General features: G+C 40.2%; 1 protein-coding gene across 3 annotated transcripts in view; it reads left to right on the forward strand.

Annotated features, from left to right (window-relative positions):
- tasor2 (transcription activation suppressor family member 2) overlaps window positions 1–23933 on the forward strand; it is a 58517-nt gene that overhangs the window by 24622 nt on the left and 9962 nt on the right. The window contains exons 9-17 of one of the 3 annotated variants that reach the window (XM_080437767.1): window positions 12088–12187; window positions 12697–12791; window positions 13341–13444; window positions 13736–13808; window positions 14741–14812; window positions 14981–15493; window positions 15614–18526; window positions 20276–21002; window positions 21131–21566. In XM_080437767.1, coding sequence (XP_080293893.1) covers window positions 12088–12187; window positions 12697–12791; window positions 13341–13444; window positions 13736–13808; window positions 14741–14812; window positions 14981–15493; window positions 15614–18526; window positions 20276–21002; window positions 21131–21566 — 5033 coding nt within the window. Of the gene's footprint in view, window positions 1–12087; window positions 12188–12696; window positions 12792–13340; window positions 13445–13735; window positions 13809–14740; window positions 14813–14980; window positions 18527–20275; window positions 21003–21130; window positions 21567–23933 lie in introns of all 3 variants that reach the window. The other 2 variants (XM_080437766.1, XM_080437768.1) reach the window with 2 other exon arrangements.

Genomic DNA, 23933 nt, shown 5'->3' on the forward strand with positions numbered 1-23933 from the left:
ACCCCCGAGTCCATCAAGTCCATACCCCCTCTAATTGCCTCCATCTCCTTACCCCCCAACTCCCCTGCGTCCATAACCCCCACTCCCATAACCCCCAACCACCACCCCACACCCCATACCCCCAAACTCCATCCCACCCCATACCCCAATGCCCCACAACCCCCCCATCATCATAACCCCCAATCCCCCATCTTTCAAGCCGTTCCTACATAAAAACCGTGGGGTGTGGGGAGGGAGGGAATAGGGAAATGAACTGGCTCAGACTCAAAGAAGCCGATTGTGTGGGAGTAGAGAGGCTTTATTGCACCAGTTTTGGTGCCAACCCAAACCGGTTTTCTTCTGAAAAGAGAACCAGTTTGGTCCAGTCGTACGATGGAGTATAAATTAAGCTTAACACTCAGTTTGGAGGCTGAGTACAGTGTTTAAATCACACAATGTTTTAATAACTACATATATGATCTTTTTATCTCAATATTTCTTTCAGTATAATACTTGAAGTTATGCGTTTCTGCTCTCTTAAACCTTTTGTCTGTAAGATGAGCTAAATAAATCATTGATGGCTTCTAGATAACAATATTCTTTCTGATTTTATGGATCATATCTTATTTTTCCCTCTCAGAAAGTATGTTAATCATAACCCGTACTTCCAGCTGGGCACAGATTGTCTCCTGTAAGGGATGTGGTGTACTGCCATGTGACCTGGATGGGATGTGTGGGTTTCTGAGATGAAAGGTTGTAATGTGTGTTAAGCTTTAACACATTCAATGCCAGGTATTAATTAATGAATTCATCCGCCACTGCCACTGCCACTTACCTTATTTTGAGTCTTTTTGACGATCCACAGAATGTTTTTTTCAATGCGGATGTAAACAAACAATGTCTCGTGGAAAGACAAGTCTCTCTTTCCACCGAAAAAAAAACGTAACCGCGATTGTCCGTTCTGTAGTTATCGGCAGTTGAATTTAGCTTGTTTTCACCAAAAACGCAATCTGGGAAAAGAGATCCGAGATAAATGTATTTTCATAAATCTGATAACATTGTAGCGGACGGGGTGAAAATGTTTTAGATTCACGTCATTTCCGGGTGTATCCTTCTCTCGAAGTCAAGGCATCATTCATAGGTTGGCGAAGAGCGCCGTCTAGCGTAATCACAAAAAAACACCAGTTGACGTAATATTACGTCATTGGCAGTCAAGCGTTGGATTTAAGATTACGTAATATTATGTCAAACGATATTTTAATCTCAGGCAGTCAATGTGTTAATTCAGCAGAAAAAGTAAACGCGACCTCCCGTTCGCTTGTTATACGCCGTTAAAAATAGCATGTCTCGTGTGACGTTGCATCTCAGCAACACAGGAGCCGAGATACAGAATATTTCCCAAATACTTTAAACAGGAAGTGAATGGAGCAGTAAATCTTTGGAGCACGTTATCTCCTGGTTCTGACGTAAAAAAAAAAGTGCAATGTGTTAATATGCTCATGTTAGATATATTTACACATTGAGTGCCAAAACCGTAGATCTACGGTTTTGCAAATACACCCGTTGAGTGCCACAACCATAGATCTACGGGAGGTACTTATTTATTTTTCCACACAGGGCGCTCTAACGCAACTTTGGGATGATCCACGGACCCTGTAAAATGGAGAGGACGGATGTGGATCCGTGCCAAAAAACCTACCTCCCGTCCACTCCATTATAACTCCTTGAGAAAAAGCTTCATATCTTTTTTACCGTGGTGGAAACGAGCCATTTTTGATGGGCGATCACTGCAATGGTGGATCGCGTTAGAAATGTTATTGTTCCAGGCGATAGTCGGGACCCTCGACCATTGTGCACGCACCCTTTTGTTTACATCCGCGTCCTCGTCGTGGCGTCTACAGCGCTAAACATATCAGCGTAAACGTTAAGAATGCCAGCACTAGATGTACCCTGTTTTAAAAAATCACACCCAGTGTGAAGAGAGTGGTGCCTTTCATGAGTTCATTTCATTAGTTACTTTTTACAGACTTTGATGACTTCAAAGTATTTTTACTCATTTTAAGTACTTTAAAATGTTTTTACAGATTTGTACGTGTTTTTACTCATTTTAACATCTTTTAAGTATTTTTACTCATTTTAAGTATTTTTACTCATTTTAAGTATTTTTACTCAGTTTATGAACTTTAAAGTATCTTTACTAATATTTAAGTATTTTTACTCAATTTAAGTATTTTTACTCATTTTAAGTATTTTTACTCAAAAGTGTGTGTGTGTGTGTGTGTGTGTGTGTGTGTGTGTATAATTAGTGTAAGTGGTTGCATCTTTGTGTTGCAATCAGCCGCAGCTGTTGAGGCTGTGCTCAAGCATACAGTGAGGCCGTGCTCATACGGACACACAGACAGACACACAGACAAAGTCACTCCTTGGAGTGGCTAGCACCACTCAAAAACCTAACTCCAGCATTCGTATTGTGGGGAAAGCTTTCGCAGAAAATGGAAGATCGACAAGCTCACGCTGTAACGCGTTATGAGCTTGTGAGCGTTATGAGCTTGTCGATATATTCAGCGGAAGCTTTTCCCACAATAACAGAAAACAGAAAAGACACTAGCATAGATCCCTGAGGGACTCCATATGGGGTTTTTAAGTGGTTAAAAGCAAATCTGACATAACTAGGAATTAAATGGATCTTAAAATCAATCTTGCAGCCAATCCAAGTGTTTTTGTGGATTAGGCCTTGTAAGTTAGTTTTTTCTCAGTAAAAAGCATGAAGACCTGTTTCTCAGTAATGAGAATAGAACTCTGTCTCCACAAAAGAGATACTTTTCACTTTAAAGGTTCTATGAGATTTATTTTCACTTTTTTTATTCTCTATGTTTTTTGGGGGGTTTTATGACCTCAATTAGACCCAAAAAACCTGAACTTTGAACATTCAGTGGATTTTCTGTGGTCTGGGGTTTTCTGAATAATTGGGCTGAAAAGTAATCTATGATTGACTCCTGGACATTGATGTCATAGTCCATTAATCCCGCCCCCTCTCCTCTCCGCCCCTCCCCTCCCTTATCCATTCCTTTGGGTGGGAAAAAATCCTGCCATGGATCACTACCTTTAATGCACGTTTGAAAGACCATGATAAATACATTTAATGTGTTATAAAACTGAATGTCAAGAAACCTTTAACAGGATGTGGTTTGTCTTACGTTGCTCTGCACAATATGCAAGTTTATTATTCTCATACATCAGAAAGAGAGTGCGTTCCATATTATTCTTGCCATCATTGTGGGCTAGCTAAGGCTAGCACAATACTGTTATCTTCACTATTTATTGTGGCACCACTGTTATCTTCACTATTTATTATTGTGGGATCGCTAAAGCGATCACACTAATGTTATTGCCACTATTTATTTATTATATATTCCGCACTTTTTTGCCCCCTAACTAGTCCTTCATACTTTTAGCTACAAACTCCGTTCAAACTCTACAACGTTCGGCCTACTTAGGACATATCGGCTACCATTTGAATTTTTGGAAATAATTTGTACTTTTAGAGATATTTCACTTTTAATTGCTAAACAAATCCCATTCATTTCAATGGGGAAATTCATATTTTTAGCTAGAAACTCCGTTCCAACTCTACAACGTTCGGCCTACTTAGGACCTGTCGGCTACCATTACATTTTTTTTAATAAATTTGTACTTTTAGAGATATTTCACTTCTAATTTGCTTAAAAAATCCCATCAATTTCAATGGGGAAATACCATTTAGCTAAAGTGGAGCCTGCTTATTAGACCCTAGCAACACCATATTAGAGCCTAGCAACCAGGGTTTCCGCTAGGCATTATTTGGGCCGGCCACCATGGCCGGCAGGATTATATTTTACCGGCCAAAGAATAAATTTACCGGCCATATATTATAATTAACGTCACATGCGCGTTTGCACTGCATACATGCACCCAACTGATCATTACACCTTGTTACTTTAGAGCTGCGCTTCTTTCCACTTTATCACAGATGCAATCTGTTCCTGTTTTTATAGATAACTAAATGATATGATTTACTATATCATGCAGAGATGTCGCTTGCCAAAAATGAAATGAATAAAGTGGGCATGAGTGAACTGCTGCGCAACGAATACCGCCCGCTCGCCCCAAAACAGTCGCCCCGGGGAAAATCCGGCTGTATTCGCCTGGTATTCCTAAACATATCAGTAAACTATGCCTAAACCTAACCTTATTCCTAATCTTAACCTAAGTAAAACTATACCTAATCCTAAACCTATTTCTACCCTTATCCTCAGTAAAACAAATACAAGAATACAAGAACCGCTGGTCCGCCTGAAAAATGGGGGCGAGGGTGTTTTGGGGCGAGCTGCGGCAGAGCCTTTCCATGCGCGACACCGTCGCCCAACTTTCACCACTTTATCCATTGCAGACAGACAGTCACTGTGCTTGCATAATATCCACGACCCACAGGTGTTCGGGTCCCTTTATCGACAATTGGGTCCGGTTTGGTTCAGATTCTATCACCTCGGAAAATCCCGGTTCTGTTTATCAACACACGGGAGCGAACCACGCTGGCTGATTACGAGGAGACACAGACAGCTGTCTGTGTCTATCAGCTGTTTTGTGGCGTATCAAAAATAGCAGACATACAAGCTCACAACGCGGCGCGTTGCAACGTGCTGTGAGCTTGTAGCTCTGATATTTTCAATGCGCGACACCATCGTACAACGAATAGGCTAATCTATAACTGCAGCGTGCAGCAGAGCAGGCTGTCGGGAATTAAACCACAGTCAGATCATGATAAAAAACTTTAAATGATTATGATTTTAATGGTTGTTTGTAGCCAACTACTTTATCCAAATATTAATATTAATTATAGGATTAAATGATAAAATAGCCTAATAACACCATTTTCCCAACCGGCCACGGTGGCCGGTGGTGTTTATAATTACCGGCCAATTAAAACTTTTACCGGTCAATGGCCGGTAAATACCGGCTAACGGAATCCCTGCTAGCAACCACCTATTATACCCTAGCAACCACCATTTTACCCTAGCAACCACCTGTTTTACCCTAGCAACTGCATATTAGACAATATAAACTGCATATTAGACCCTAGCAACCACCTGTTTTACCCTAGCAACGGCATATTGGACCATATAAACTGAATATTAGACCCTAGCAACCACATAATAGACCATATAAACTGCATATTAGACCCTAGCAACCACCTATTAGACCCTATCGTGAACAATGATATTATTAAATACCATTTAGCTAAAGTGGAGCCTAGCAACTGCTTATTAGACCCTAGCAACACCATATTAGAGCCTAGCAACCACCTATTATACCCTAGCAACCGCCTATTAGACCCTAGCAACCACCATTTTACCCTAGCAACCACCTGTTTTACCCTAGTAACTGCATATTAGATCATATAAACTGCATATTAGACCTTAGCAACCGCTTATTAGACCCTAGCAACCACCATATTAGAGCCTAGCAACCACTTATTATACCCTAGCAACCGCCTATCAGACCCTAGCAACCACCATTTTACCCTAGCAACCACCTGTTTTACCCTAGCAACTGCATATTAGACCATATAAACTGCATATTAGACCCTAGCAACCACCTATTAGACCCTAGTGTGAACAATGATTGTTTTACCCTAAAACTCTTCAACACTTTCAACACTATCAAAACTTTTAACACTACTAATACTTTATCACCTTTAAAACATTTCACCTTTAGAACCTTTCAAACCTTAAACCTCTCAAACCTTTAGAACCTTGAACCTTTCAAACCTTAAACCTTTCAAACCTTAAACCTTTCAAACCTTTAGAACCATAAACCTTTCAAACCTTAAACCTTTAGAACCTTAAACCTTTCAAACCTTTAGAACCTTAGAACCTTAAACCTCTCAAACCTTTAACCTTTCAAACCTTTCAAACCTTTATAACCTTAAACCTTTCAAACCTTTCAAACCTTTAGAACCTTTCAAACCTTTCAAACCTTTAGAACCTTGAACCTTTCAAACCTTAAACCTTTCAAACCTTTAGAACCTTTCAAACCTTTCAAACCTTTAGAACCTTGAACCTTTCAAACCTTAAACCTTTCAAACCTTTAGAACCTTAAACCTTTTAAACCTTTTAAACCTTTTAAACCTTTCAAACCTTAAACCTTTTAAACCTTTAGAACCATAAACCTTTCAAACCTTAAACCTTTAGAACCTTAAACCTTTCAAACCTTAAGAACCTTAAGAACCTTTAGAACCTTTCAAACCTTTAGAACCTTAAACTTTTCAAACCTTTAGAACCTTAAACATTTCAAACCCTTAGAACCTTAAACCTTTCAAACCTTTCAAACCTTTCGAACCTTAAACCTTTCAAACCTTTCAAACCTTTAGAACCTTAAACCTTTCAAAGCTTTAGAACCTGAAACCTTTCAAACCTTTAGAACCTTAAACCTTTCAAAGCTTTAGAACCTGAAACCTTTCAAACCTTTAGAACCTTAAACCTTTCAAACCGTTAGAACCTTAAACCTTTAAAACCTTTCACACTACTAATCCTTTAACACCTTTAACACTTCAAAACTATCAATACTCAATACGCAAGTTTTTTGGCCCTTAGGTAGTCCTTCATACTTTTAGCTAGAAACACTGTTCCAAATCTACAATGTTCAGCTTACTTGGGACATGTTGGCTACCATTAGATTGTTTTAAATAATTAGTACTTTTAGATTTATTTAACTTTTAATTGCAAAATGAATCCCATTCATTTGAATGGGGAACTGCCATTTAGCTACAGTGGAGCCTAGAAACTGCTTATTAGACCCTAGCAACCACCTATTAGACCCTATCAACTGCCTCCACCTATTAGACCCTATCAACTGCCTATTAGACCCTAGAAACCACTTGTTTACCATAGCAACCGCATATTAGACACTAGAAACTGCATATTAGACCTTAGCAACCGCATATTAGACACTAGAAACTGCATATTAGACCTTAGCAACCACTTATTAGAGCTTAGCAATGACTGTTTTACCCTACCAACCACCTGTTTTACCCTAAAACACAATTCTTAACGGACTGTCAACACCTTTAACACTAATAATACTTTAACACTTTTAAAACCTTTTCACCTTTAAAACCTTTAACATAAGCCTGGCTGTTGCAGATATGAAATGTTTTAAACCGGTTCGATTTGATTTAAAAACCGAATCAAACCGTAATAGATCACTTAGGGGCGCACTTGAGTCTTTTTTTTTTTTTCTGACTCTGTAGGCCTAGTATATTCAAACAGTGCAAATGAAAATCAAAATATTGTACTGTAAACATTGAATAGAAAAAATGACTACTACTATGCATAAATGAAGTGTAAATAATACTGTAAACATTGAATAGAAAAAACGACTACTACTACTACTACTGCATAAATGAAGTGTAAATAAGAAATTAGAAGGAAAACTAAATTTGCATACAAATGGGTAATAAAAAAAAGCCTAATCTAGACTTTCTCCAGGTGTTAAGATAGATAGACCTTTATTATTCCTGCTGGGGAGATTGACAGATTCTTGGCCAGAAACACTTACATGTCTACCTTTGCAGGCTTGCTAAACAAACACCCTTTCAGGATCTTTGCCTGCTTTCACGCATGCTGGGCAAGACCTAGCCGGTTGTGTGTCTAAAATCTAGACATCCATTCCATTTAGACTCTAAATGAAATTATCGGAATTTGACGGAAGTACCACCTAAGGAAAGGATGTTGATGTTTTACAAATCTGTTATCATTCTCCGTGAATGAAACAAGTATTATAATTGGTCGAAACGCGTACGACGGAAGTCCCGCCCCTATAGACACTCTGAATTAGGAAGTTTTCAGCAGTGGTGTAAAGTATTTAAGTACATTTACTCAAGTACTGTACTTAAGTAAAATTTTGAGGTACTTTTACTTTACTGGAGTATTTTCAATTGTCTATACTTTTACTTCTACTCCACTACATCTCGGAGGCAAATATTGTACTTTTACTCCACTACAATTATTTGAAAACTTTAGTTACTTTGCAGATATAAATGATTACATTATAAAACATGCATTAACCACTTTAGCCCTATTTTTCCTAGGCTATTTGAAAATAGCCGATCTACAAGCTCACATAGTTCTGCTATTTTCAAACATTTTAGTACTTTTACATGTAACAGAGTACTTCTACATTGCAGTATTGATACTTTTACTTAAGTAAAACATTTGAGTACTTTGTCCACCACTGGTTTTCAGATGCAGTCCTTGTTACGTGCTATGTTTGCTAACAATGGAAAGCAAGGCTCATTGCGTTGCCGAGTCGTCTTCTCCGTCAACCACTGCCTCCTCTTTGTAGATTACCAATTTGCCAGCAGCCTTCTCCTCTGGGCTTTTTGGCAGAGCAGCGGCCGCTGATATTTGATAGACGTTTTTTTTTGGTGGCAGAGCAGCTGCTGCTTTATTTCTAAAGTTTTTGTCTTCGGCGTTACAACTTGTGCTGCCATTCCTCTTGTCACTCCAAAACTCTAAACTTTGTAAACTTTTGGTACTTAAAGTACATTTTGATACCAATACTGTTGTACTTTTACTCATGTACATTTTGAATTCTGGACTTTTACTTGTAACAGAGTACTTCTACATTGCAGTATTGATACTTTTACTTAAGTAAAACATTTGAGTACTTTGTCCACCACTGGTTTTCAGATGCAGTCCTTGTTGTGTGCTATGTTTGCTAACAATGGAAAGCAACGCTCATTGCGTTGCCGAGTCGTCTTCTCCGTCAACCACTGCCTCCTCTTTGTAGATTACCAATTTGCCAGCAGCCTTCTCCTCTGGGCTTTTTGGCAGAGCAGCGGCCGCTGATATTTGACAGAAGTTCTTTTTTGGTGGCAGAGCAGCTGCTGCTTTTTTCTAAAGTTTTCGTCTTCGGCGTTACAACTTGTGCTGCCATTCCTCTTGTCACTCCAAAACTCTCTAAACTTTGTAAACAACACTGGCCGCGTGTGCATGCCTCGCACCCCAGCCCTTCGCCCTGCTGCCGGCCAGCAGTCAAACTCAGCAGCACTTAACTGCGAGTGCAGTCAGTGCTCGGCCCAGACACACTCGGTTCATAAATAAACATAATAAATATTGTATTAATCACGTGGTCATATTACTTATTACTAATACAGATGGATTTAATGCTGTCAGCAATTACAAGCGACGCCGTTGGTGCAGTTTTTGTAGGCAATATTTTAATTAACCTTAACCTTTAACAGCTTTAACACTTTTAAAACCTTTAACACCTTTAAAACCTTTAACACTTCTAATATGTTAATACCTTTAAATACTTAAACACCTATACAACCTTTAACACTACTAATAATTTAACACCTTTAACACTTTGAACACTATCAATACTTAATACTATCAACATCCTTAGCGAGCCCACACTGTTTCTTCAGGAGCAGTAATTTCTAGTTTCTAGTTAACACATTTAAAACCTTTAAAGCCTTTAACACCTTTAAATCCCTTAACACCTTTAAAACATTTAACACCTTTAAATACTTTAACGCTTTTACAACCTTTAACACTACTAATACTTTAACACCTTTAACACTATCAATACTTAACTAATTTCCCGCCATGGACGCATAAAGTCGTTCTATTAAATAGCGCACTTGCCCGCCAAGATGCATAAAGTCGTTCTATTAAAGAAATTAGGCACGCTGTTTTAGGCACCGTAACACAGCTCTGGGATGATCCATCGTCACTCAGAGAAGAAGTATGTGGATGTGACATCATTCCAAAAAACGTCACTTCCATCCGGCCTGCCTATGGGATTTTCAGAAAAACAGCTGTAACTCAGTTGCTGTTTTTTGCATTGAAAACCACCGTTTTCAGCGGGCCACAGCCCCAAAATGGTGGATCGCGGTTTGAATGTTGTGGTTCCTCTGAATACACAGATCCCTCCGCTTACCTACAGGGACTATTTTTTTTTGTTTTTTTGGAACACAATGCGTTTCAAATATTGGATTAAGGTAATTACGCTAACAAACGATGTTTAGTACCTAGGTGGGTGATGTGTTAAAGGGATATTTCACTTTCAAAACAAATTTGGGTAATTTGGGCAGGATGAGACACCAGAACCAAGGACGGGTGTTTTTGATTAATCTAACATGTTAAAAATGGAGTTTGAAGTTATAATGGGTTTGTATAGGAAGGGGGCGTGTCTGATAAAATTAATATCAAATATCTAAATTCTGAATCAAGCAACTTAAAAACTGTCGGGGTGCTTACAAAAGCCTGAGTAGACGATAAAATGACCAAAGTTATTTTTTAAAGTGAAATATCCCTTTAATACTATCAACATTCTTAGCGAGCCCACACTGTTTCTTCAGGAACAGTAGTTTCTAGTTAACACCTTTAAAGCCATTAACACCGTTAAAACCTTTAACACCTTTACAACCTTTAACACTACTAATACTTTAACGTCTTTAACACTTAACACTACTAATACTTTAATACCTTAACACTTAAAACACTATCAACATTCTTAGCGAGCCCACACCGTTTCTTCAGGAAAAGTACTTTCTAGTTATTATTATTACCATCATTATTGGTGGTCCTTGTACTAATAATTTGGGCCTGGGATCCCCAAACCCTGTTTAGGGTTGAGGTATATTCTTCCACTGCCGATAACCCATATGAAGTATCTCTTCCACGGCCTTAAAGGCTCTATTGAGTTGCCAACAACGCCATATTGTAGTTAAGTTTGTTGTTCCAGAGATGAGAATGAATGGTTGTAGAATGAATGGAGTCATCACTGGTCAGTGAGGTATCTTTGCTTCCGATTTATTGCATAAGTACAAAACAGTACAAAACAGCTCTTCCATGGACCCTGAGGTCCCCACCACACAACAGCCTGCCGGCCGCTGAGTCACACACACACTACAAGCTTACATGTCATAGTCTTTATAGCCGTGGTCACATTTTGAATAAGTGGGTGGGGGTCAGCCTCCAAAAGGTTAGACCCCCCCAGACAAACAATAGATCACCCTCTGAGTTCCCTGATTCAATTTGCACCTGTATGAAGCAGGAAAGGGGGATGGGGACACATGCATAGAACCCAGGTAAACAACAAAAGGCAAAGCTAAGTGTATGTACCCCACCCGGCCCAGACCAACAGTCACCTCTTGAATCCACTCTTGTGTCTGACTGTAGGCTATCTGTGAAATATGGCTTACATGTATATCATGTTATTAAATATACTCCAGGGTCACACAAGAAAAATGTATTCTTGAATCAAAATGAGTCCTGAACCAACCATTTAATTAAAAGATTTGGTTGTTGGAGTCTGCTTGAGGTGTAATGCAGATACAGTGATACATTGGCAGCCAGTAGTACATACAGTACATACTGAAACTCATCTCCTCCTACAGTAGACCTTTTCCCATGTTCCATCTTTCTATAACACATATGCGCACACACATATGCGCACGCGCACACACACACACACACACACACACACACACACACACACACACACACACACACACACACACACACAGCCTCTCTGTCTCTCTCTCACACACACACACACACACACACACACACACACACACACACACACACATCTGAGAGATAGTAATCATCAATGATGCGTGTAGACCACAAAAAGTGAAACCAAGACACACACAAGCACACATGCACGTGGCACCGAACCGAATGAAACGGGCTACAAAATTTGCTCATGCGGTCCACACTTGGCCCACTGGCCACCTATTGGGGATCCATGTTCTACAGCTTAGCTGTTTTCACCATATATTTTCACAGGTATATTCAACTATTTTGAGTTTTAATTTGTCCTTTTAGTTATGTCTGGCCCCTATGTTTCATGAGGCGTTAAATTCTACAGCTCAAATAGCCGATGAATCAAAACAGAAAGCAATTAATGAGGTAGTACAAGGAACATAAAGCTTTCCACTTGTTAAGACAGTCATAAATCAAGATGAGTTTATATATATTTTTACTTTGGGACCATTTCTGACCTGTCTACAGTAGTTAATTAACTTGTTTATAACATGTGATATTGTGTTTCCAGTTTTCCATTATTTCCCTTGGAGCGGGCAACTTCAGATCGGTTCCCAGCTTTACTCTGTTGGACTGAAAACCAAAACAGGGGCCTTAATCCCAGCACAACTGTAAGTTTAATGTCGACCAGGCAAAGTACATTATTTGGTAAAGCTTTATAAACGGTGAAAAAGTGGGAAAAACATGCATCATAACATTAATTATTATTATAAAATTGGTAGATCTACAAGCTCTTTTATAGATGGATGGATGGAGACCAGCAACAACCATAATACATAGAGCTTAATTAAGTGGTTCAGATGAACTTCATAACTATAATAAATGTTAAATAATGCTGCTAGCTTGACACGGCTTGCATTTTACTCACCTCAATGAGCATGTGAGCAAGTCATTATAAAATATTTTGTAATGTTTTAGATTTTTTTAATAAAGCATTGTGAATATTAGAGTGCTTATAGCTTTAATGATAGTGTACAATTGTATACAAGTATGGATACAAGTGTATAATGCATTATAAACATGGACTTCATGGAAAGTGTTGCCCATTATTCTAACTGAATTTGTATGATCTTCTACTTAAGCCATGTTGTTGTACTTATTATTTTTGTTGCATTTTCAGGCCTGCAATACTAAAAGTTGACCGAGCCATCTCTATGTTAGTCCTGAGACAGTTGGTGCCAAAGCCCATCTTTGATACTTGTTTCTCTGGTGAAGGTATGTTAACAAGAAAACAAAACACCCAGAAGGGATTGGTCCATTTATTTAAGCAATACACAGCGTTTGACAGACCTTTCTAAAAGGTTTTATCATTGGTACATGAGCTATACCTGTTGTAATTGAAAGCAGTTCTATGCAGTATATCATAATTAAGGGTGAATATTTGTTTGTTTGTTAAATAATAACTATATTCTGATAGTTACCTGTGGTATATAGTTTTTGTTCAGTAACAGGGTCTCTCCAGCTCTTAAGTAAAGAGAAAATACATTTTCAGGTCGGATACCAATTTCATCCTATCAGGAGACAGAACTCATACAGGATAAATAAGTGAAATTAGAAGTTATGAAACAACAAAATTAGTTGATGAAATTGATATTTGATTTGAACCCTTTAAATTTGAAGCTGATAAATGGGTTCTCTCTCTCTCTCCGGATTGGATGAAAATGGTGACCCACCTGATTGATTTTTCCTGATTTTAATGTTATCTTGTAGTCTCTGTATTTAATAGACATGTCTAAGTTTGTTTTAATTTATGCTGTCTTTCAGTCTCTCTGGATGGCATGTACTGCAGTCTATATGAATTGGTTACCTCTGAGTCAAAGGACACCTCTCTCACTCTCCTTACCCAGGAGCTGAAGGAAAAAGACCTGGTCAGTTTCTGATTTATCAGCTAGTCATGCATGACCATCACCATCTGTCTTCTGTGTTTTCCTAATAATTTGTTCAGCTTTATTAAATGTTAAATGTTTTTTGTTAAATTGACAGTCCATGATAAAAGTAACACTTTGTTTACGGATGCATTACTTTGGAACTGTTTGATTCTCTTTAGTATTTGTATTGGTGTGTTTTAGTGACCAACTCCAAGTACATATGAAAGGGTCTTGTGAATAGACTTCAAAGATGGATCCTAATTGAATTAACTGAACATTTCTTTTGCACAGGCTCTCACTATCAAGCTGAAAGATGGTGGTTTTCTTATGTTGTTACATTCTTCCCATTTCCTAACATATGATGGTAAGAAATGTCAATGATATAATCTAGAGTGAAACCTTTTTACGATCATTAACTGTTAACCGACAAGATTAAAATGTACTATATAGAGGGTGCGAGGCGTTTTAATCCTCTGGTTCCTCTGGTTGGCCAGTCGTCCATACGAGTGCAATATGGCTGTGTTCACGGGAGGGAAGCTGGGCGGCAAGGGAAAAATGTACTACTGCACCAGCCAACTCCTATAGGCTGGTAGGCTGTCTGTCAGCAGGGGTGTTGAACTGTGAGGATAGGGAGTTCCTCCACATGCGCTACATCCGCCCGGCGAGGCTCCTCGCCTGCAGGTGAAAAGCAACAGGCGATTCCATGTGTAATGGTGGAGGCTGATGACCATCAAGTAGGGGTCAGCAGTGACAAGACTTCACAAATGTGTGGGGAATTGGCATAACTACTAAATTGAGAACGTGAAAAAATGGCAGTCTGTCACTGAGAGTCCAAAATGAACAGCTGTCAAGACTGCATTTGCAGTCGTAAAACTGGTATAGGATATCTGTATAGACAACTGGGGGTACATTTAGTCTTTGGCAAGTAAATTATGGAGTCCATCCGCCACCATGGTCAGTTGTCGGTCAACAAAACAGTAAACCAAACCTATTGTAATTCTGGCACAGTGTAATCTATAGTCTGTTCTTGTTTTGGGATAAAACTACAGTGAATATATCTGTAGAATAGTACAATAGCGCTGTGTAATTAAAAGCGGTTAACCACTTAAATCCTGACCTGAGTTGTACTTGGACTGCTTTCTTCCCTCTGCACCAGGTCTGTTTGCTAAGAATACCTCACTGAGCTTGTAGATCTGTGGACTGTGGAATATGGATGCTAGGGTTCAAGTGGTTAAGCATTTAGTCATAGTTAACTTACTGCTTAATAGTATTGTAACTGGAATTATATTTTTCCAGATGCTGGCTCCAGTACAAATGGGGTAGTACAAGGCATCTTTGTATATCCAGAGTCACGGGCAATACAGAGAGGTAATGACTGCATTTTATATCTTGGAATTCCTTTAGATATATGTCTTACCCAATTCAAATGCATTTACATAGTCCCTGTTTATATGCATTTTCTGTATATACACATTTAACAAATTAAATATGCACATTTAATAAATTAAACACCACTCATGTCTTGTTTTCTAACAGACACCAAAGTTGGACAGAGTGGGCCTACCATTTCAACAGAAATTCTTCAGGTTCTGCCAGCACTGAATTATGCAGAAAGTGAAATGGAGAAATGTTCTACTGACAGAGACTGTGAAAGTGGAGAACTGTGTGGATTATTGGAGCAGCATATCCAGAGTTATGCAACACTAATAAATCCTGGTTTAACAAGTTCTTACAGGGAATCCAGCATCTTTCCAGATCAGTATGATGTGCCTGATGCCTTCAAATATCTCTACTCAGCCCCCAAGTGGACTAACAGGGCATGGAAAACCTTGAAGTCATATCTGAGCAATCTCAACTCTTTCCAGCTGCCAGTGTCAAGGGCCACAGAGCTCTTGGCGGCGAGGCAAGAAGAGCAGCGGGAGGACCTTGATGATGAGGTCTATATCTGTTTGTCATCACCTGAGGATCATTTAGAAGGCCAGGATTCCCCTGCACATGCTGAGACATTTATGGACAGTCACATAGCAGACTCTGCCATTATGCCTCAAAGTGAGTTGATAGAGAGTGTGGAGTCTAGAGTTTCCCTCAGTGACAATGGAAAATCTGTCTCTGCACATGCTGAGACATTGATTGACAGTCAAATTACAGACTCTGCCATTAAGCCTCAAGATGAGGCGGTGGAGAGTGTGGAGTCTAGAATTTCCCCCAGCGACATTGGAAAATCTGTCTCTGCACATGCTGACACATTGATGGACAGTCAAATCGCAGACTCTGCCATTAAGCCTCAAGATGAGGTAGTGGAGAGTGTGGAGTCTAGAGTTTCCCTCGGCGACACTGGAAAATCTGTCTCTGCACATACTGAGACATTGATGGACAGTCAAATCGCAGACTCTGCCAATAAGCCTCAAGATGAGGTAGTGGAGTCTAGAGTTTCCCTCGGCGACACTGGAAAATCTGTCTCTGCACATGCTGAGACATTGATGGACAGTCAAATCGCAGACTCTGCCATTAAGCGTCAAGATGAGGTAGTGGAGAGTGTGGAGTCTAGAGTTTCCCTCGGTGACACTGGAAAATCTGTCTCTGCACATACTGAGACATTGATGGACAGTCAAATCGCAGACTGTGCCTTTAAGACTCAAGATGAGGTGGTGGAGAGTGTAGAGTCTAGAGTTTCCCTCGGCGACACTGGAAAATCTGTCTCTGCACATACTGAGACATTGATGGACAGTCAAATCGCAGACTGTGCCTTTAAGACTCAAGATGAGGTGGTGGAGAGTGTAGAGTCTAGAGTTTCCCTCGGCGACACTGGAAAATCTGTCTCTGCACATACTGAGACATTGATGGACAGTCAAATCGCAGACTCTGCCATTAAGCCTCAAGATGAGGTAGTGGAGTCTAGAGTTTCCCTCGGCGACACTGGAAAATCTGTCTCTGCAAATGCTGAGACATTGATGGACAGTCAAATCACAGACTCTGCCATTAAGCCCCAAGATGAGGTGGTGGAGAGTGCTAGAGTTTCCCCCAGCGACACCGGAAAATCTGTCTCTGCACATGCTGAGACATTGATGGACAGTCAAATCGCAGACTCTGCCATAAAGTCTCAAGATGAGGTGGTGGAGAGTGCTAGAGTTTCCCCCAGCGACACTGGAAAATCTGTCTCTGCACATGCTGAGACATTGATGGACAGTCAAATCGCAGACTCTGCCATTAAGCCTCAAGATGACGTGATGGAGAATGTGGAGTCTAGAGTTTCCCTCTGCGACTCTGGGAAATCTGTCTCTGCACATGCTGAGACATTGATGGACAGTCAAATCGCAGACTCTGCAATTAAGCCTCAAGATGAGGTGATGGAGAATGTGGAGTCTAGAGTTTCCCTCAGCGACACTGGGAAATCTGTCACAGGAGTGCCGACCAAAACTAGTATTGCTGCGACCAAAACTAGTATTGCTGAGGTGAAAAATCTTATCTCCCCAACATCAAGTGACCTGTCAACAGAATTGATTGTTGTTGTTTCTGCCGAAAGAGCTACAAGAGTCGTAGATGACAATCCAAGTACGTCACCAAAAAAACATGAGCTTCAGCACTTAAGTTTAAATACAGATAAGCTACAAATGGCAAGTGTAGACACTATGAATGACAAGCTTGACAAAGCCAAGAACTCCTTTGAATGCCCTGAGATCAGTAATCCCTCAGACATTGATTGCAGGAAACTACCAAGAGGTAGAGGAAGAAGAAGAGGTAAAAGTAAGTCATTGAGAGAGATATCCGTTCAGACTTCCTCCATACTATCAGACAAGTTACCCCTGGAAACTAGCATTTCCTTGAGTGATAAATGTGACACAGATAGCCAGCCATCAAAACGCCCACCTCTATCCCTCAAAATTGATTTGAGGAAACTACCAAGGAGAAGAGGAAGAGGAAGGGGAAGGGAAAGTGGTACAAGACGGTCACCAAGATCTGCAGTCCAGACATCCAGCATACCATCAGACAAGTTACAACTGGAGACTGGCATTACCGTGAGTGATATATGTGACACAGATGGTCAGCCACACCTGAAGCTACGTCTGAAACTACCGAAACTCGATTGGAGAAAACTACCAAGGGGCAGAAGTAAAAGACGAAAACACAGGCACGCATTGAGGTCTGCTGCAGTTGAAGTCGAGGACAAAGTACCAGACATCATGGAAAGGGTTCTTTTAACAGAACTTGAAGATTGGCCTCTGAGAAGGAAAACTGAACGAAGTGATTTGAAGCCAGTTATCTCACAGTGTGGAAGGATTCTTGTCCCACATGGTACTGTTAATATTGCTGAACAGATAAAGAATTTGAGATGTAAGCTGCAAAATGCAGATCCAAATAAAGCCATGGATGACAACCATCTTAAAAACATAGATGTCAGTGAAGGCAATTTGGAACAGACAAAGATTAAGCAGCCAGATTTGGGGAGTGGTATATTGACTGGGCAGCAAGATATGAAGGAACATTCTATAGAGAGCAGTATATCCCAGGCAAATTGTAGAGTTGCTCTTACAGGAACGCTAATTGCTGTACAGCAACAGGACAGTGGGATTCCCTTACCAGCAGAGGATGCAAAAAGGAGAGACTTTTTGTTGAGTAAGTTAAAAACTGTGCTTTCAGAGGGAAACAAGAGGAAACTTTCTCACCTTGCACCTGCAGATGCAACATCATCCTGTAGTTCACCTGGTAATGAACCTTCATGCAAGAAGAATAAGGCTGACTCGGACCAGGATATGTTGAGGAATCATGATTCTGTTGCAAGTGTCTTGGATTCCACAGAAAGAACTGAGAAAATGACATTGGATCCAGTTTTTGCACATGCCTTAGGTCTGGCTCCTAAAGAGGTGCTAGATGAGGTACAGAATAACAAATGTCTGGATCAATCAACAAGAGACTCCACAATCACAAACGACCAAATTGCTGCTCAAGCCCAAGTTGATGCTCAAGCCATTTCAGAAAAACTGGTTCAGACCATACAAAGGCAACCGACACCTATCATCAGGAGGAGGACGAAAACACTCAAAAAGCAGCAAAACCTTCCTACCCAGACAATGAAAAACAAATGTAAGTTGCATGTTACAATTAAAATATTTTCAATATTTATTCTATCCGTGCCTCGGGTGTTTAAAATGTTCTCAAGAGTGGTTGACACTGATTACTGACTCTCTGCTCCAATCTCTTTCATTCACTTTATCAGCTTTTCAATTGTATACTATCTTGCCAGGTTGCTTCAGCTTCAGCTTTCTCTTCATTTCTCTTAACATTTTCCCCAATTATATGTATATTCATTAATCTCCGCCAGGGGATTCATGTTGTCCACGTTGTATGTCTGTGTGTTTGTCCACCGCTAATCTTGCATATGTACTACTAGGCCAAACAGCGCTATATTTTTTTCTGCATGCTGCCAGCAGGACAAGGACCTCAATTCCCATATGTTTTTCAAATCGGTCGACAACTACAATATGTCTGTTACTAATAGCAGAGCAATCTTCCCTCCAGGCTATGGGATATGTGTCCCGCCATGCTATGGACCGACACTAGCCAATCGGGTGCCTATACATCCAGCTTATGGGATCTACATTTCCAGCTAGCCAATTACAACACTCCTGTTCCTTATAGGATGTCTTATAGGATGCACTGGCACTAGCCATTAACAGGCATGCAAGTCACCGGCACAAGCCAAGGCTCGAGAGTGGAATGCAACTTGTGAAAGTTGCGTTGTAGTTAACATATTGACTGCCAGGAATTAATTAATTAATTCCTCCGCCTTGCCAGCGGTTTTACCTTATTTTGACGATCGATGTAAATCCACAGAAGCCACGATGTGGACACGGATGTAAACAGAAGCTGTCTGGGGGGAGGGGGAGGGTCTCTCCTATCCACCGGAACAAAAAAACGCGATCGTCCGTTGTGTTATCGACAGTTGAATATGGCTCGTTTGCACCAAAAAACGCAGTCTGGGAGAAGAAATCCGAGCTAGATGTGTGTTTCTAAATCTCATAAATTGTTTTGGGGGGGATGACGTCACTTCCGCTTCTATCATTCTCTCGCAGTCAAGGGATCACTCATAGGTTGGCGAAGAGCGCCCTCTAGCGTAATCACTAAAAACATGATTTATTTTTGAAATAACGCATATATGTGTCCTTGGCGGTGAAGTGTTGGATTTGAAAGAACGCATATAAGCGTCCTTGGCGGTGAAGTGTTGGATTTGAAAGAACGCATATAAGCGTCCTTGGCATGCGTGTGTTTAATAATGTTAAAATATACTTTTCAGCAAATCTTAATCTTAACTTCCTTTTGCAAAAACATAAGTATTTCAAATTACAACCGTTGATTGATTGGTGATACAAACATAATTGACAATGAATTAACAACCAAACATTGCGGATTACAGAGACATTTGGATGACAAATCTGAAAGATGGAGAAAGGTAGCCAATGAGTGTTAATGAGATAATGAGGACGACAGTAGAGATGATGTGGTGGTAGTTGCATGCCGCACTAGTGTCATGGCTGTACATAGAATAGAATAGAATTTAATTGCATACAATCTAATTATTATTAGAGCATGCCTCCTGGCGGAGATTGTTCTCTACTGAGCACACCTTTCTAGTTGAAAAGTGATAGTCATAATAGAACCTTCCTGTTTTTAGGTGGTATATTTTTATGGCCAAGTTTGCTTGTGGGTGATTAGTTTATATTTGAAGAAGTAAATTAATGAATAAGTAAGTATATTTTTGTATTGCTGTCAATGTGCTACCTTTTCTTTTACTGTTTCTATCTCTTTTTTTTCTTCTCTGTTTTGTCTTCACAGGGTGGTTGCATTTTCATTCATCATCTTGCAATCTCAATTACAATGTTTGTACTAGCAACAATTCAGTCAGGAAGAATCAGAAGGAAAAAGTCAGCACTTCTTGCCCATCTGCAGATGCTTTGACCTTACTTGGTGACATGGCCCTCAGTGTTGCTAGTGACAATGATCCACAGCAGCCAGAACCAACACTTGAGAGGAAACTTGACTCGAGTTTGGATGTGTGTGACAAAGATGGTGCCAATCCCAAGCCAGAATCAGTGCTTCATGCTCTGCTAAGAAAGCCTTCTGCTTGGTCCATGCTGCCCACTAAATTGCCCTCATCAGAAGGTGTTGTGGGACACAAGGATGTGGTTAATTTTGTATCTAACGAGCATGCTTACTCATTGCCCCCGTCTTCCTTTCTACTGTTGGGTTTGTCAGGTATCCCTTTTCAAGTGTCCCCTTTACGTGGTTCTGGAGGTCTTCTGCACCAGAATATGTACTGCAGTGAAGCTCAGGCACAACATCTCTTTGTCTCGGAGGAAGATGAGCAGCGACGCAAATATGGACCTCCGCAATATCTACAAGACACAGTGTGCACGAAGAAGTTCAGACAAGCTCGATCCTTTGTTGAAAAGAATGGGTCGGTCCAAGTTACAAGGACATGGAAAGAAAACTATGACTTCAATCTAGACAGCAAGTTTACCACTGACCCAAAGGATAAAACTGTCATCCGAGCCTTGCATGGGTATGTCACTCATTATGTTACAATTTGTACAATTTCTCATTTATATTCATGTATTAAATGGATACACACTCACATTTGTTTGGTCAAATGAAAATAACACATTTGTGTGCTCTTCTCATCTTGGATAGCCCGTGGGATTTCACAGTTCCAGACACCTTTGAAGAGGTCCGTCTTATCGTCCACATGTGGATATCACTCTTCTATAGCCGGTCAACAGTGAGATTCTTTCAGATTGACCCTAAAGTTCTACATTCACAATATCATGCTGATATGCACATGCTACTTGAAGTGGCACCAGTCCCAGCTCAATCTGAGCTCCTGAAGAGCTCCTTTGCTCCAGTGCCCATTATAACTCCAAAGGCTTCTGATCTACACAAAGAGCCACCACCCCCATATGAAGTAGCAGTCTTGGACCTGAGAGTCAGAAACCAGAGTTTAATGGACCATACTTCTGATCCACAAATCCAGAGAAAGGAAAGTCATGTCTCTAGTGAAAAAACGGAAGATGTCAAAATCCCTCAAGTACTTGAGCTACCAAGTGGACTTCACCATGCAAGAATAAGGGTAAGTCTAGTTTATTTGTAAAATACAAGCATTTCCAAAGACTCACAAAGTGCTTCACATTGCACTAATAATGCTGTAAGTCTAAGTAGAGTACTGACCTCCACCAAGGCCTCAAAATCTCCTCTGCTCATTTGATAGTTTTGGCCAGTCTGTATTGATTGATTGATGTACTTTATTTAGTAAGACATGAGAAACAGTACATGGAAGTACAATTCACAATACAAGGTCTACTAAATTGGATAAATCGTAAAGCACTAAGCTTGTTTAAAATGAGTTCCCACGCACACAAATCATGATGTACAACTTGATTCAGGAGGTACACCTAGAGGAAAAGGTTGAGTACACTTAACTTAACACATTCCCTGCCCGGCATTAATTAATTAATTATTTAGCTTCTGCCTACGTTTTTAACCTTGTTTTGACGATCGCGGATGTAAACAGAAAGTGTCCGGGGGGTGGGGGAGGGTCTCCTCTATCCACTGGAACAATTTTTTTTTTACGATCGGCCATTTTGTTTCATCGTCTTTTGAAAATGGCTTGTTTTCCCCCCCAAAAACAGAATTTGAGCTGGAAGTGTTTTTCTACAAATCCTAATATAGGAGTGGACGGAAGGGACGTTTTTTGGGATGACGTCACATCCGTCCATTCCTTCTATCAGCGTCGAGGGATCATTCCTAAGTTGGGTTAGAGCGCTTGTGGAGTCTTTTTTGTTGAAAAGACTGAGATCTCCGTCTATGGCGGTGAACGGTTGGATTTGAAATGACGGAGATCTCCGTCCATGGCAGGGAATGCGTTCAAAGGGAGGCATTTATTTCAAATGATCAATCACTTTTGGTTTTAGCCTAGACCAAGGGACAGCCAGTAATCCTTTGTCAGAGGACCTAAGATCTACCCTCTACGCTGGAAGCTCTAACAGATGCTGTAATCACCATGTAGCTACCAGAGTTGTTGCCAAAAATGGTCAAGATGGGTGCGATATGAGACCTCATGATTGACCTGGTCAGAAGCCTAGCAGCAGTGTTCTGGACCACTTGTAGAAGGTCCTGGGATGACTTGCTGAGGCATGCAAAACAGAAAGTAATATATACAGGGTCCCCACGGTCATGAAATTCCTGGAAATATTTTGAAATTAGAAAAATCTTTTTCCAGTCCTGGAAAAGATTTGGAATTTGTCTAGGGTCCTGGAATTTATCAAGGGTCCTGGAAAAGTATTTGGCTATGCATTGTTTTTGGCAATTTCTTTCCAAAACATCTATAACATTACACAAAATATGTATTTTCTTTCCGAACGGGCTGCGTGATTGCAGCCTAATGTATACCGGACGTGACAAAAATAACAGATCTACAAGCTCACAACGTGCTGCAGCGTGATGCGTAGTTAGTCAATTTTTTAGTTTTTAGTTTAGTTCTTTATTTTTGCTACACTGCCTTTCTTTGGGCATTGCACAAAAGAGTAAGAGACTCATTATTGCGCTGAATGTTATATATAATAATGTTATACAGGCCTGGAAATTGGGTTAAATATTCTGGAAAAGTCTTGGAAAAGTTTTGGAAATTCATTGGTAAAAATGTGTGGGAACCCTGTATATAGATTTATCATCTCCAACTCGGGTAACAATAGGCCTGTGTTAGGCATTGTTCCTCAATTAGGTAACAACAGGCCAGTGTTGGATGCTGTTCCTCAATTGAAACAAAAAAAAACAAGTACGAGTCAACAACTTGGTGTTGGTCAAAGCTACTAACTCCTAAAATTCTAACACTAGACCTTACCTTACAGATGAGTAAGTGTTTCAGGTTTGGTTATAATTCTTGTTTGATCGTTATATTATCAACCCCATAGTTATATTATTATCTCATGAACCTAGCGTCCGATTGCCATGAAACACACTCCCACTAGGCAATCGGCCTTATGGTCGCGATATAACCGCCTGCTTCACGTTTTAACCTGTAACTCTTGAACCGTTGGTCGTACAATCAAAATCATTTTTTCCCTGGATTCCTTGGATCATGCCTCCACACATAGCCATTTGTGCCAGACTAGATTTTCAGCCATTTAACTTTTTCTTCTAAACACACTCTTTGCTACTACTCCTACACATTTTTTCCAAAACTCACACAAATGTGTAAATATTATCTCTGGAGTCACGTGATCTAGATGTGATCTGATTTAGCAGATTCTATTCCAATTGGCTATGACTGCCATCCAAATCTGCGCTCCAGGAAGTGCACTTTTTTAGTCTACAAGCTGGGTTATTGCGTGTGTGAAACAGGCTCTCCATCTACCTGTCGCTCTATGCCTCTGTGTCTATCTCTCTTATTAGATGAGTGAAATAGGCTCTCCCCCTCTCACTTACTCACTCTCTCCCT

This window comes from Gymnoscopelus braueri (genome assembly GCF_963280865.1).
Source record: "Gymnoscopelus braueri genome assembly, chromosome: 9".
In the NCBI taxonomy this organism is placed as follows: domain Eukaryota; kingdom Metazoa; phylum Chordata; class Actinopteri; order Myctophiformes; family Myctophidae; genus Gymnoscopelus; species Gymnoscopelus braueri.